This window comes from Nannospalax galili, unplaced genomic scaffold (genome assembly GCF_000622305.1).
Source record: "Nannospalax galili isolate Female #2095 unplaced genomic scaffold, S.galili_v1.0 scaffold888, whole genome shotgun sequence".
NCBI classification, from domain to species: domain Eukaryota; kingdom Metazoa; phylum Chordata; class Mammalia; order Rodentia; family Spalacidae; genus Nannospalax; species Nannospalax galili.
Window position 1 is genome coordinate 672,968 of NW_008357921.1, and position 13,569 is coordinate 686,536.

At 44.0% G+C, this 13,569-nt stretch overlaps 1 protein-coding gene across 5 annotated transcripts in view; it reads right to left on the reverse strand.

Annotated features, from left to right (window-relative positions):
- Positions 1 to 13,569, reverse strand: part of Ankfy1 (ankyrin repeat and FYVE domain containing 1) — a 119,029-nt gene that overhangs the window by 4,483 nt on the left and 100,977 nt on the right. For all 5 annotated transcript variants that reach the window (XM_029557486.1, XM_008855633.3, XM_029557488.1 and 2 more), the window contains 9 exons: positions 13,032 to 13,150; positions 12,207 to 12,363; positions 11,380 to 11,580; positions 10,730 to 10,906; positions 6,507 to 6,654; positions 5,507 to 5,597; positions 4,971 to 5,095; positions 3,705 to 3,851; positions 25 to 115 (listed from right to left, as the gene is read on the reverse strand). In XM_029557486.1, the coding sequence (XP_029413346.1) occupies positions 25 to 115; positions 3,705 to 3,851; positions 4,971 to 5,095; positions 5,507 to 5,597; positions 6,507 to 6,654; positions 10,730 to 10,906; positions 11,380 to 11,580; positions 12,207 to 12,363; positions 13,032 to 13,150 (1,256 nt within the window). The remainder of the gene's footprint in view (positions 1 to 24; positions 116 to 3,704; positions 3,852 to 4,970; positions 5,096 to 5,506; positions 5,598 to 6,506; positions 6,655 to 10,729; positions 10,907 to 11,379; positions 11,581 to 12,206; positions 12,364 to 13,031; positions 13,151 to 13,569) is intronic.

Here is a 13,569-nt window from a genome sequence, read left to right on the forward strand (position 1 = left end):
CTGCAAACGATGATGGGATCTTACCAGTGATGTTTACGTGTTGTGACTCCAAACTTGGCAGTGCACTCATAGCAGTTGGAGCCATCACACCACGGAGGCTCCTTGGAGAGCATATCTGTAACACACAGAGACTACTTTTGTCACACACAGACGTGTTGGCGGGACTCAAGGCTCAGGGAGTTGAGCATGAGTCAGCACACTGCAAAGGATGTGGGAAGGAGGAGTGGACATGCCAATTGGGCAGGGAAAGCTTCACAGAGGAGCCTAAAGAATTAGTACTTGTGCTGGGCATGGTGGCGCACACCTTTAATCTCTGCGCTTGGGAGGCAGAGGCAGGCGGATCTCTGTGAGTTCGAGGCCAACCTGGTTTACATAGTGAGTTCCAGGCCAGCTGGGGCTACAGGGAGACTCTAGCTCAAAAAAAAAAAAAAAAAAGCAGCACTTGTTAGGCAGGCTTGGGCAGAAGGAAACCCTGCTTGAGGTGTCAATCAGCAGCGTGTATGTGGAAACATGTAACATGGAAGGGAGAGCAGAGACCACACAGCAGAAAAACTGGCAGGCACCAAAGGGTCAGGAACACAGCACAAGGGACCAAAACAAAGGAAAGTGAGGAAGAATTTGAAATTTGAGGATGGAACTGGTGTGTGGGAGGTATGAATGGGGTAGGGGCAGGAAAGAGACTAAAGGATTCCAAGGTTTCTAGACGGACAGACTCATAATCTGGTGGAACCACTAACAGAGGTGGCCTAAAGAACTAGAGGAGACAAGTTCTGACTTCACTTACTAAGTTGGGAGTTTTGGAGATAACAACCACCACAGGTCTCAGTGTTCTAGGATCTAACTGCAGACCAGGTGCTGTGTTTCTACTCTGTTCACGGAGGGAGCAGCACCGTCACTGGACCTGCTGAGCTCTGAAAAGACTGACCAAGTACATGGTATAGGGAAACTGGAGTAGTCTTATGTATCCAAAGCATCATGCTTTCTTGAAAAAAAAATTTTGATGATGCAGAGACCGGAAAGTTCAGTGCCTTGCCACAATGGGAGGAAGATCCCACACCTACCAACCCCTCCAAGGCTTGGGGACTTTTGTGGAAGAGGTTGGCAGAAAGAATGTAAGAGCCAGAGGAAGGGGTGGAGTGTCAACTGGAAGTGTCCTCCAACCATTATGTCGGCAAGCTATAGACACACCTCCTTCCTACATTCTTCAAGGAGTTGATGGGGGAGTCAGTTACCCCTCCCACCCAATCAGTGGACCTTAACTATGTGTGGGGAAGAGGCTAAGGATATATAAGCCAAGAACGCTATGAGGCACCTCTCTCACATTTTGTGAGGCTGTCAGGACATCACAGGATCTATATTTGAGTGTGGACTTTCCAGCGCAGGCATAAATGGGAGGAGGGTACCCACTCTTCTGTAAATAAACCCCCACCCTACGCTCTGTTAGCAAGCCCAATAAACTCATTAGGATTTTCCCAAAAAAAAAAAAAAAAAAAAAAAGAGCTAATGGAATCTTTCATTATTCCACCAAAGTTGGCCCCATGTTGGCAAATCCTTTGGTCTTTGATTTCTTATTCCTATTTTCCCCCTTAAACTTCATTGTATATATTTTCTTTATGTAACCTGCTTCAAGTTATTTCTGGAAAAATGCATTAAAAATTGCTTCTCTTTGGAATATAATAATTTTTTTTTTTTTTTAAAGACAGGGTCTCCCTGAAGCCCCAGCTGTCCTGGAATTCACTATGTAGACCAGGCTGGCCTTGAACTCACAGAGATCCACCTGCCTCTGCCTCCTGAGGGCTGGGATTAAAGGTGTGTGCCACCATGCCCAGCAGAATAAAATAAATTTTTAAAAAATATTTTATTATTTTTATTTTATGTGTATGCATGTATTGCCCGCATGTACATGAGTGCACCCATGTCATGCAATGCCCCCGGAGGACAGAAGAGGCTGTCGGATCCCCTGGGACTGGAGTTACAGGCAGTTGTTAGCTGCCATGTGGGTGCTGGGATTTGAACCCGGGTCTTCTGCAAGAACAGTCAGTGTTCTTAACCACTGAGCCATCTCTCCAGCCCCATGAATAAAACAAATTTTTAAAAAATGGATCATTGCCAGGCATGGTGGCGTATGCCTTTAATCCCAGTACTAGGGAGGCAGAGGCAGGCGGATCTCTATAAGTTCGAGGCCAGCCTGGTCTACATAGTGAGTTCCAGGACAGCTGGGGCTACAGGGAGACCCTGTCTCAAAAAAAGACAAATAAATAAATAAATACATAAATACATAAATACATAAATAATAGCAAGGCTGGAGAGATGGCTCAGCAAACAAGACCATTTACTGTTCTTGGACAGCCCAGGTTTGGTTCCCAATGCCCACATCAGGTGACTTACAACCTCCTTTAACTCCAGTCCAGGGGATCAGATACTCGTTTGCTTCCACTGGAACCTGGACATAGGTGGTGCACATAAACTCACATAGGCATAATACACGCACATAAATAAAAAAAATAAATCTTTTTTAAAAATGTGTGTATGCATGCACATCCTCATGCATGGAAGTCAGAAGACAATTTTGTGGAACTGTTCTCTCCTTCTACCTTAACAAGGGTTCCAGGGATTGAACTCAAGTCATCAGGCTTGTATGTAAAGCACCTTTACCCATTAAGCCACCTCACCAGCTCTCTAAAAAAATTTTAGATGCACACATGATAAATTGTACTTAAAGGGTATGGTATGAAGATCTGATGAACGTATCAATGTGTGACTATCAAACTCATTCTTAAAAACGTATTATTCTTAGGTGGGAGACATTCCCTCCAGAGGGCTAGAGAGATGGCTCAGTGATTAAGAACACCGACTGTTCTTGCAGAAGACCTGGGTTTGAATCCTAGAACCCACATGGAGCTAACAACTGTCCATAACTCCAGTTCCAGAGAATCAGACAGTCTCTTCTGTTCTCCAAGGGCACTGCATGACACAGGTGCACTTACCTACATGCAGGCAGGCAATACACACATACACATAAAATAAATTAAAAAAAAAAAAGAAAGAAAAAAAAAGAATCAAAGGTTGTAGGCCAGACATGGTGGCACACATCTTTAGTCCCAGTAGAGGTAAGTGGCCAGCCCGGTCTACATAGCAAGTTCAGGCTAGCCAGGACTACAGAGTAACATCCTGTCTCAAAGAGAGTGGTCGTGGTAGAATCAAGGGTTGGGGATATAACTCAGTGGTAGAGTCTTTGCCTAGTATGTGTGAGGCCCTAGGTTCAATCTCCTGGTAAGGGAGGGCAGAGATCAAAAGCAAATCAGCTCTCAAAGTAAAAAGAATGCAAACAAGGAAGAGTCAGTGAGGGCTGAAGCTTAAAGTCATTTTGAAAGCTGTAAAGATAGAAAATCAGCCAAAGGAGGTCATATGTGAAGAAAAGCATCCAGGAGACATCAGTATGGCCTGCTGAGAGCTTGCCAGTTTCTTAAAGGTTCAGGGGAAATGGGAAAGTTGCAGGGACTCTTAAAGCATTGTGAGAAGAGACCACTAATTGTGACTTTCCTTAACATGACTCAAAGCCTTTCATAGGCCTTATATAGTGCCTGGAAACAGCATATTCAGATCTTACAGTAAGTCATTGAGATTTAAAAATTGCCAATCCTTCTAGACAATCAACACTGTACCTGTGCTTACAATGAAGGAGCAGAAAGTAGGCCACTCACCTAATAGTCTAAACAGAAGCTGCTTAGTGGCAACCTGGTAGTTGAAAATGTTGACTCCTTGATTATTATTCACCCCAAGGCGAGCCCCAGACCGGACGATGGCACGGCACAAGTTGGCATTCCCTTTCATATATGCTAAGAGCAGCACTAGAAAACAAAACCATAAGTACGGTTGTTTCCCATTAGCCTTGGCTGTCCACTGCCAAAGGTGGATATCAAACAGTCCATGGCAGGGCAGACCACTGGTAGGATACGTGTCCATAAAGTCTACAGACAGGGATTTGAGGTGCTTGTAAGACCTCCATGGAATGGCAGCTTAACAACTGTCTATAACTCCAGTCCCAGGGCATCCAACAGCCTCTTCTGACCTCCATGGGCATTGCATGACACGGGTGCACTGACCTACATGTAGGCAGTACACGCATACACATGAAATTAAAAAAAAAAAGGCCTCCATGGAAGATGTGCAAATGAAGGCTGAACAAGAGGAACCTAGGTTCTGGTCCAGCTATCCTGTTGTTCTTTGTAAACAGTTACAGCTGGCAACACTTCCCTTGGCTTACCCTTACCTGACACTTTTATTAAATTCTTAACTCAAAATAGTGCAATAACATGAAGGCTATTAATCTCATTAGTAAATGAGGACACAGGCATAAGGAGGTTCAAAATTTACCCAGTCACCTTGCTAAAGTACAACACAGTGAGACATTTGAAACTAGGTCTCCATTAATGAGAACTCTGGACATGAAGCCCCTTTCTACCTGCCTCTTAGCCTATACCTGACAATATTGCTCCCTGAGTCAACAGAACACAAAGGTATGTCAAAAAAAAAAAACCACCCTGTGAAAGCAGCCCAAATGAATACAGTGATTCTAGACAGCCAGAGCAAGCTACTGGAGAAGCCTGTTTATTATTCTCTCAAGAAGGCACCTATGTGGACCTTGCCACTTTTTCAAAGCACACCACAGAGACTGAGACACAGTTCCTCCTGAAGCCCCTGGGTCCTATTTATCTTATCTCTGCTGAAGTGAGAGCATAAAAAGTTCTAGTTAACTGGCAAAAAGGCAGGTGGGGTCAGTTCTAACAGTTGGGCAGGTCTGCTGTACTTCAGGTGTCAGACCTTCCAAATTCCATGGCAGGGATCTGCATTTGAAGCTGCATCTATTGGAAAGGCACTGAGGTGCATGTTCTCAGACAGAGGCTTGTGTGCCTAGGTTCCCTTCTCCTGAAAATAAGGCACGTGGACGAGACAGCTTATTTGCATACCTGTGTTGCCTTCTGCATCTGGTTTGTCCAAAGGATACTCAGGCATGCACTCTAAGAAGAGATCGAAGATGGCTGCTGCATTCTCTTTGCCATATTGTCCCAGAATGTGTAGTGGTGACTGGCCTCTGATAAAACAAGTTGGAAAAATTACACTTGTATCTGCCATAACCACCACACACAAAAGAATTTTCTGAACTCTGTGATGCTGGGTAAACCAAAAAGTCATGTAACAGGCCACATTTTTCTAAAAGTGGTGGGTTTTTTTGTTGTTGTTTTGTTTTTGGTCTTTTTGAGACAGGGTCTTCCTGTAGTCCCAGCTGGACTGGAACTATGTAGACCAGGCTGGCCTTGAAGTCACAGAGCTCCACCTGCCTGCCTCTGCCTCCGGAGTGCTGGGACTAAAGGTGTGTACCGCCACATCTGGCTAACAAGTTTTACAAAACCCCAAACACCAGGAAACCAAAAGCTACTCTTTGGTATGCACCTGTGGCTCAGGGGAGGCAGAAGGCCAGGTGACAGGGTCCAGACACACTCACCTCAAATTAAAGGCTTCAGCATCCACTGTGCACTCTGTCAGAAGAGCCCGGATATTGTTGAGCCGACCATGCATGACAGCAAGATGAAGAGCTAGGGAGAAAATTCTTTTACTGTGCAAGCCCAGAAGGCATACAGAAAAACCTTAGTGTCTCCCTAGTTCCACCAAACCCCTCTAAATGAACTCAGCCATTGCAGTGACCGGACAAGTTTAGAGCCATCCTTTCCCATCTTCTTTTCCTCAAGAAGCCATCAATGCAATCTCATGAGCCCTGGTCATTCCCAAGATGAGGTTTAACAGCTTCACAAGAAGTTTCTTCACACTCATACCCACACACACACACACACACACAGAGGCAGGCAGATCTCTGTGAGTTCAAGGCCAGCCTGGTCTACACAGCGAGTTCCAGGACAGCTGGGGCTACAAGGAGACCCTGTCTCAAAAAAAAAAAAAAATAAAACCTCACAAAAAGACTATAGCCTGCTTTCAAGCTATGACCATATTTAATTCCACAACATAAAATCTTCTACTATCAGTGATGAACCAGTAGGGTGGTCAGAGTTAAGAATAGCATTTTTGCTGGGCGTGGTGGCGCACGCCTTTAATCCCAGCACTTGGGAGGCAGAGGCAGGCGGATCTCTGTGAGTTCAAGGCCAGCCTGGTCTACATAGTGAGTTCCAGGACAGTTGACGCTACAGGGAGACCCTGTCTCAAAGACCAAAAAAAAAAAAAAAAAAACCCAACCAACACACAAACAAAAAACGTAACAACCAAAAAAGCTACTTTAGGCTGCCAAGGTTATTGATCAGATTGGGAGGCTGCTCAAGGTCTGGTCAGTGCCAGATAGATGCACTGCCCAGAGCACTTCCTGTCACAGCTCTACTCCTGTACAAATCAAGCTTCCTGAGGGGAACAGACCCAAGTGTATAGCACACCTCTACAGCTAGAATAGGACTCCTTAGACACGCAGCACTGTATGTAGGGTGATGCTTGGGAATTACCATTATTTCCATTCTCATCCACAGCAGCAAAGTCCACTCCATTTTCTAAGAGGACTGAGCAGATGGTGGGCAGGTCCTGCTGGGCAGCAAGATGGAGGGCGGTCTGGCGATGCTTGGTTAATTCATTCACCTTGGCTCCTGCAAGAAGCTGTTGAAGTTGATTACTCGAGCAGCCTCTCTCCTAGTCAAGCCTACCTGTCTTATATCCATGGGACTGACAGTCTGCCTGGCAAAGCTGGGTGCATGAGAGTCTCACACATATTTCTGCTGAGGCAAACCCAGAAAAACCTGTGCCAAGGGCAAGCCATCTACCAATATGTTCAACAGCTATTATTTAGGACACAGGAATTCTATGCTTTGGTATGTAAAAACCACAAAGGACTGCAGCAGTGTTCACTGTACTGTGTAAGGATTCCACACTACTAAACAGTAAAGGAAGACATTAAGATGATAAATACATACATAGTTAACATGGAAAGCTGTAGACTGCATAATTACAAAAATAAAACCAAACCCAAACAAAAAAGGATAGCTCCTTCCATCACACTGTGCAGATGGAGGCCTGCTGGGGACAAGACTGTCTGCTGACCATGCTGCAAGGCCATCTTTCCAGACTTTAAATGGGGTGTCCAGAGTCAAATGGAGCACCCAGCTCTTCTTCAAATGGAAGAGTGCTAAGGCTAGGCATGGTGGTGCACACCTGTAATCATAGCACTTAGGAGGCAGAGGCAGGCAGATCTTTGTAGTTTGAGGCCAGCCTGCATAGCAAGTTCCAGTTCCAGGCCAGTTGGGGCTACAGGGAGACCCTGTCTCAAAAAAAAGGGGGGGGGAGGCTGGAGAGATGGCTCAGTGGTTAAGAACACTGACTGTTCTTGCAGAACACCCGGGTTCAAATCCTAGCACCCACATGGTAACTAACAACTGTCAGTAACTCCAGTCCCAGGGATACAGCCTCTTCTGTCCTCTCTGGGCATTGCACAACATGGCTGCACTTACCTACATGCAGGCATAACACTCATACACATAAAATAAAATAAAATAAAAATTTTTTTGAAAAAAGGAAAAGTGCTTATGCTGGAGACAAAACTCAATTCTACTCGACAAGAGATACATTTATATACACAGCAAAGAACAGAAAGCCACTCCTGGAAGCAAACTGAATAAAACTAGAGTGATCTAGGGAAAGGTAATTTGTGCTTATAGAAACTGTGGTATGGCTTGTGCCAAATCCCAAAGAAACTGTCCAGCTATGGCCACTGGGCACAGAATCTGTTTGATGCTGTAACCTTCCAAGATTAAACTAATAAAAAGTAAACAAAAACAGATTTGTGCTCTTAAGGAAAAAACAAAACAAAAAGAGTCAAGTTAATATACAAATTGATTCCATTTGGAGACAAGACAGACATGGAAATACACAAGTACATGTGTACACACCCATGCTTTTGAACACATTTAAAAGCATAAACCAGAAATATAGCTCAGTAGTATAGCACCTGCCTATGCAAAGTCCTGGGTTTGACCTAGCACAAGAACATGGACACGGACACACAGCATAAATACTCATGTGCTTCACAGCACCATTCTTGTCAACAACAACTGTATATACAATAGTGGTAAGAGTCTGCTGTCCAGTGATGTTCACACAATGACAAAATTTAAGCACGCCATTCTCAATTCTCAGAACATAACCCACTGTTTAAAATAATATAAAAATGGGCTGAAAAGATGGCTCAGCAGTTAACAGCATTGGTTGTTCTTGGCAAAAAACCCTGGATTTGGTTCTCAGCACCCACATGACAGCTATTAACTTTAACTCTAGTTCCAGAGGACCCATTGCCCTCTTCTGGTCTCCACAGGTATTGCATGATATGGGCACACATACATGAAGGTAAAACATTCAAAAATTAAAAAATTAAAATAATGTAAAAACAGTGCATGCTCACTAAGAAAATAAAGCACATAAGAATGCAAAGCACGGACATCTTTCCCAGTTCTACGTACACAATGACTTGAGCTTTCAAAATAAGCATAAACTTTCTGTACTTAAAAAACAAAACAAACACACAAATTATAGAATCAAAGGCAAGAAAAACCTTAAAAGTGGATATGTTCTTATTTATTTAGTAGTTGACAGTCACTAACCATCTGCTTTCTGACAAAGTTTCAAAGACAGCTATTAACAGACACACTATAGGTTGCCTTTTCTGAGCTCTGCCTCGCCCCAGCTCATTTATCTGTGTGTATGGGCACTGTCCTCTAGGAGTCTAGGCCCTGGCCAACTGCCCTAGTTCTGACCCTGACTTCTGACTTCTGACTACCCTATTTTTGACCCTGACTTCTGACTTCTGACTACCTAGACCTCTAGGTACCCAATTAAATCACTCATGAAGACCTACTGGGGGTGAATATGGGATACTACACATAGGATATATATATATATATATATAAACTTTTTTGTAAAATCAGAGTGGCTGAAGACTGAGAAAGTTCTGGTATTTGACTGTGGTAATAACAGCAAAACCTTACAAACTTATTGCAAACGAAGGAGTGGATTACACAGTATGTGATAAGATCAGTATACCTTTATAAGAATTGGGTACTCTCCTTCCACCTTTACATGGGTTCCAGGGATCAAGCATGTCACCTCACCCCTAAATATATAAATATCCATGGGCACTAATGCTACACTCCAGATCAAGGCTGGTTACCAGGAGAGAAGACGGTTACCATCTTCACTTTGTTTCTATGTGAGCAGGTCTAAACATTATGTTGTGCCCGTTCAGAGCAGCACATAGGCAATGTTTGGAGGTTACCTCTTACTGGGTACCTGTCTCCTGTGAGGTCTGGCTTAGGAAGACAAGGAACATGATATAAGAAGACTTCAACCTCCATAGGCTCTCCAGCAGCAGCATACTCATGAACATGAGATCTAATTCCCTACTTATGAGAGGTCTACCCTGCCTCTTGGCTGCTTCTCCTGCAAGTAGCCCGTGCCTGGACTATGAGCTCTACCTCCTCCATTACTCTCTAGTCCATCTCTAGCTGCCATTGACCCCCAAGATCCTTCACTGCCAATTCTGCCCTTATACCACCTGTACACAACTTCTTTAAAAGCTTTCTCAGTTCAAACATGTAAATCATAAAAACTTTCTGAAAGATATTTTTAAAGTAGGGTATAGTATCATGTGCTTGTAATACCAGCACTTACGAGGGTCAGGCAGAAAGATCACAAATTAAAAGTCAGTCTGGGCTACAAAGTAAGACCCTACCAAAACAAATGGGGGGCAGGGAGGAGCCAGAGTATCAAAGGCTGGTGCCTGAGGCTTACAGGAGGCACCAGATCTCAGGAAGAAGCCATGTGACATGGAACTCTGTCTTGGATCACCAGAGGATAGAGGCTGATCAGTGCTTAGTTTGAAATTTGACAGCCATAGTCTGATCTCTGCCTACCTAGTCAAACCCATCTCCTTCGACTCTCAAATTTCAAACAAACTTCTCTTCATAAAATGCCCACGTATATTCTCTCCAGAGTCCACATCCCTGTTCAGATTTGCCCCCTACCTGATCTTTTTGTTGTGCTAGAAAAATCAGGCTTTTGAATCAAGTCACAATCTAGCTACATGAGTACCTGAGAGCCCTGGGGGATTCTTTCTAACATAAACTTTCTCCACTGTAAAATGTATAGTTTCCCCACCCTTCTGGGATTCTGGAAATTAAGAGACACGTATTTAAAAGTTTTAGCTAAGCTAGGCATGGTGGCACATGCCTTTCATCTCAGCATTAGTGGCAGATCTCAGTAAGTTTGAGGCCAGCCCTGGTTGGTCTATGTAACCAGTTTCAGGTCAGCCAGGACAATATAGATGAGTCCCTGTGTATAAATAAGTCCCCTTCCCTGCAAAAAAAGAAAAGAAACAAAAGATGCTTCAGCTGAGTGACTGATAGACAGAGGGCTTCTAGGTGACCTCTAGTCCTGTTCTGTTGCTTTCCAAATCCTACTGGGTCCTTAAGGCCTAACTCTAGCATCTCCAGGTCTATCCCCAGCATGTCTGGCTTGGGCACTTTGGACCTGCAACCAGTGACCCATTTGATTTCTTGGGAGACTGGTTTAGTTCCCCGATTCATGCTAGCCTTTTGTAGCACCTGGGAAAACACCCATGAGGACAAATTCTGCACATACCCTGCAGCACACTCTGACATGTTATAATACATTTTATGTGGCTTACCAAATTTCGGACAATGATCTCTGAACCGGCTTGGACAGCAAGGTGCAGAGGGGTCAACTTGGAAGCATCCTGGACTCTGGAGTTTACATTGGCCTGGACACTGATCAGGAACAAGACACTTTCGATATCAGAGTTCTGAACTGCCACGTGAAGAAAATTCCGACCCTTATTATCCACCTGACAACAAGTAGGAACCAAATTGTTAGCAAGCCCCCTTTAAAGAGTAAATGCTTCTTGAGCATCTGTAAGCTGAGCTGATCATTGAAGAGGCCATGAACCAATCCTTCCTTCAGTTCCATGAAGTTCCTTCCCTAGGACCAACAGTAAATACCACCCCCTAACCCCACAACTCAACCATGCGTACACATGCATGTGGTCAGAGGAGGAAGCCGATGCTCTGGCACCCTGCTACAGCATGAGTTCAGTTTTTACCCACAGAACTTTCATACCATCAGGTGGCTGAAATGCAGGGCAGAAAGGTTATACTTCAGCCAGCAATGACAGGATACTTGAATGGCCAAATTTTCAGGAAGGGAAATATAATTTCAAAATAAATATCTCTGTGTAGAAAGAGACATTAGTTGATAGCATCTGGTTAGTCTCCATGTGAGAGGGTCTGTTATGGTGAATAGTGGGTGTTGGTCACTCACCTGCTCAGCTGCCCCAGACTCTCGTTTTAGAATGGTCTCAGCTGCTTTGTTGTTCTTGTAAGTCATGGCACAGGCAAAAGGGGTCATCCCTTGTCTATCTCGTACATTCAAGTGGATGTTAGGGTGAGAAATCAGTAGCTGAATGATGACACTGTGCTGGTTGCTGATGGCAACATGGACAGGTGTTCTTCCTTCTGCATCCTATGGAGATGAGGCACAGATTTCCATGTCTAGTTGGAAGATAAAACTCAAGAAAAATATGAAGAGAGGTAACATTTAAGAAAAATTTCAGTTATGAGGCCCTATGTTTGAAATCAGTTTTCAAAGAGGCCAAACATATAAATGACTGAAAGCTTCTCCATTACACCATGCTCCAGCTACTGAGTGGCAACAGGAGGCCCAGCAGAAACATAACTGTCTTAGAAGATCTGCAGTCATTCTCAGCTCTAACTGTCACAACTCTTTATCTTGCTAGGAAGCATTAGAAGAAACATGACTCAGAATGCTCAATTCAGCTACTAGGACATTACCCTAAATATAGTCCTCAGTTTAGACTAAATCAACTCTCTATGGAAATCTGTAACAGGGAATAGGGGGCAAGGAACAAGGATTAAAAACCTTCTTTATGCTGAACAGCAAGACAGAGAAATAACCTGAAATCAGTTCCATTACCAGGAAGGCTGTGTGACTAAGAAAGGCATTCTATCTATGATACTAAAGCCTGGTTCTTGATAAGGCAAAAGTCTGTGACTGGGCAATCTATAAAGTCCTTGCCACAGGTGGAAGTTCCTCTAAGTACACCTCCCTAGAAAAGAGAAATCACATACCTGTGCATTAACATTGGCACCAAACTCCAGAAGACATTGCACTGTCTCTTCTAGTCCCCATGAGGCTGCCAAATGCAAAGGGGTCTGTCCATCCCTTGCTTCTTCTTCCCCTTCTCCATCAGCACCTGGTTGTCGGGGACTATTCACATCACAGCCACTGAAAGAAATGGGGAAACAGAAGGTCATACTTCTTCTACCTTACTTATTGGCATGCTGCTGGAGAACAGCAGCTTTACCCGATCTAACAACAAAGCTGTCACTGCCACATTCTGTTAGCCTTGGTCCTTGACATCAAGTACTAAGGTCTGGATGCCACTGCCATAGACTCTCTTGCAATTGGTCTTGGGGGAAACTTGGGTATCAGAATTGTTACATATTCCCTAGGGATATGCAAATAAAGTTTGAGAAGCACTATTCGAAAAGTTTCCTGAATAATCCTGCCTTCCTCATGTATCTCACACTCTAAGAAGGCTGAAAGCCTGTAATGGCTCATGTCATGGTGGTGTCCAGCTGCCATCATCTGGTCTCCTCCACCTGAGCCTCCTAATTTCTTAGTGGGAATGTTGAAATCTGAAGGTAACAGGGGCCCATGCAGTCCCAACCACAGCAGAAATTGGCTTTGAGCCAGGCATGTGAGTCCCTCCCTTCTCCCAAGTGACCTTGGTCCCTGGCTGACTTGACATGACAGATCGGTGACCCTCTGATAATCTTAATTATGAAAGTAAGGCCAGGTATAGCATATCAAGACTGGAGGTATTTAACATAAGAGGTGGTTTATAGTAAGCTGAGTAAGATGACTATGAGAGACACTTGGGCTTCTCAGACCTGCGAATAAGAAAGCAGGCAGTGGACTCATTGTTTTCATCAATGGCTCTGTGCAGGAGTGTCTGAAGGCACCCGCTGGGTCCTGGGCCCCAGCATGTGGCGTCACAACCATGTCTGACCTGCAGAGAAACACAGTTTTCTCACAAACATTGTCAAGCAAAAGTGAAGAATTTTATTATGAACACTGAGCAATATGGCCATAATTTTTCAGATAAGACATGGTTGATAATTAACTGATAATTACCTTGATCTGCATCATTCATTAGTTTTATAAACATTGATTAAAATCTGCCCTGTGCCAATTCTTACATTAGATCCTGGAGGGCAGTTTCCAGAAATATACATAGATTTAATTAGTGCCTCTACAGCTTCATTCTACAAGGAACAGGTGCCTGCTTACATATGTATGCCTAAATCCCCAGCAACATACAGCTGTAATTAATAGGTAATCTGAAAACAGTTGCTAAAACCCCCATGTGCAAAATGCCTCAGGGTCATCTTTAGGCCCTTCGGAGTGCTAAAAGAAAACCTCAGCCAG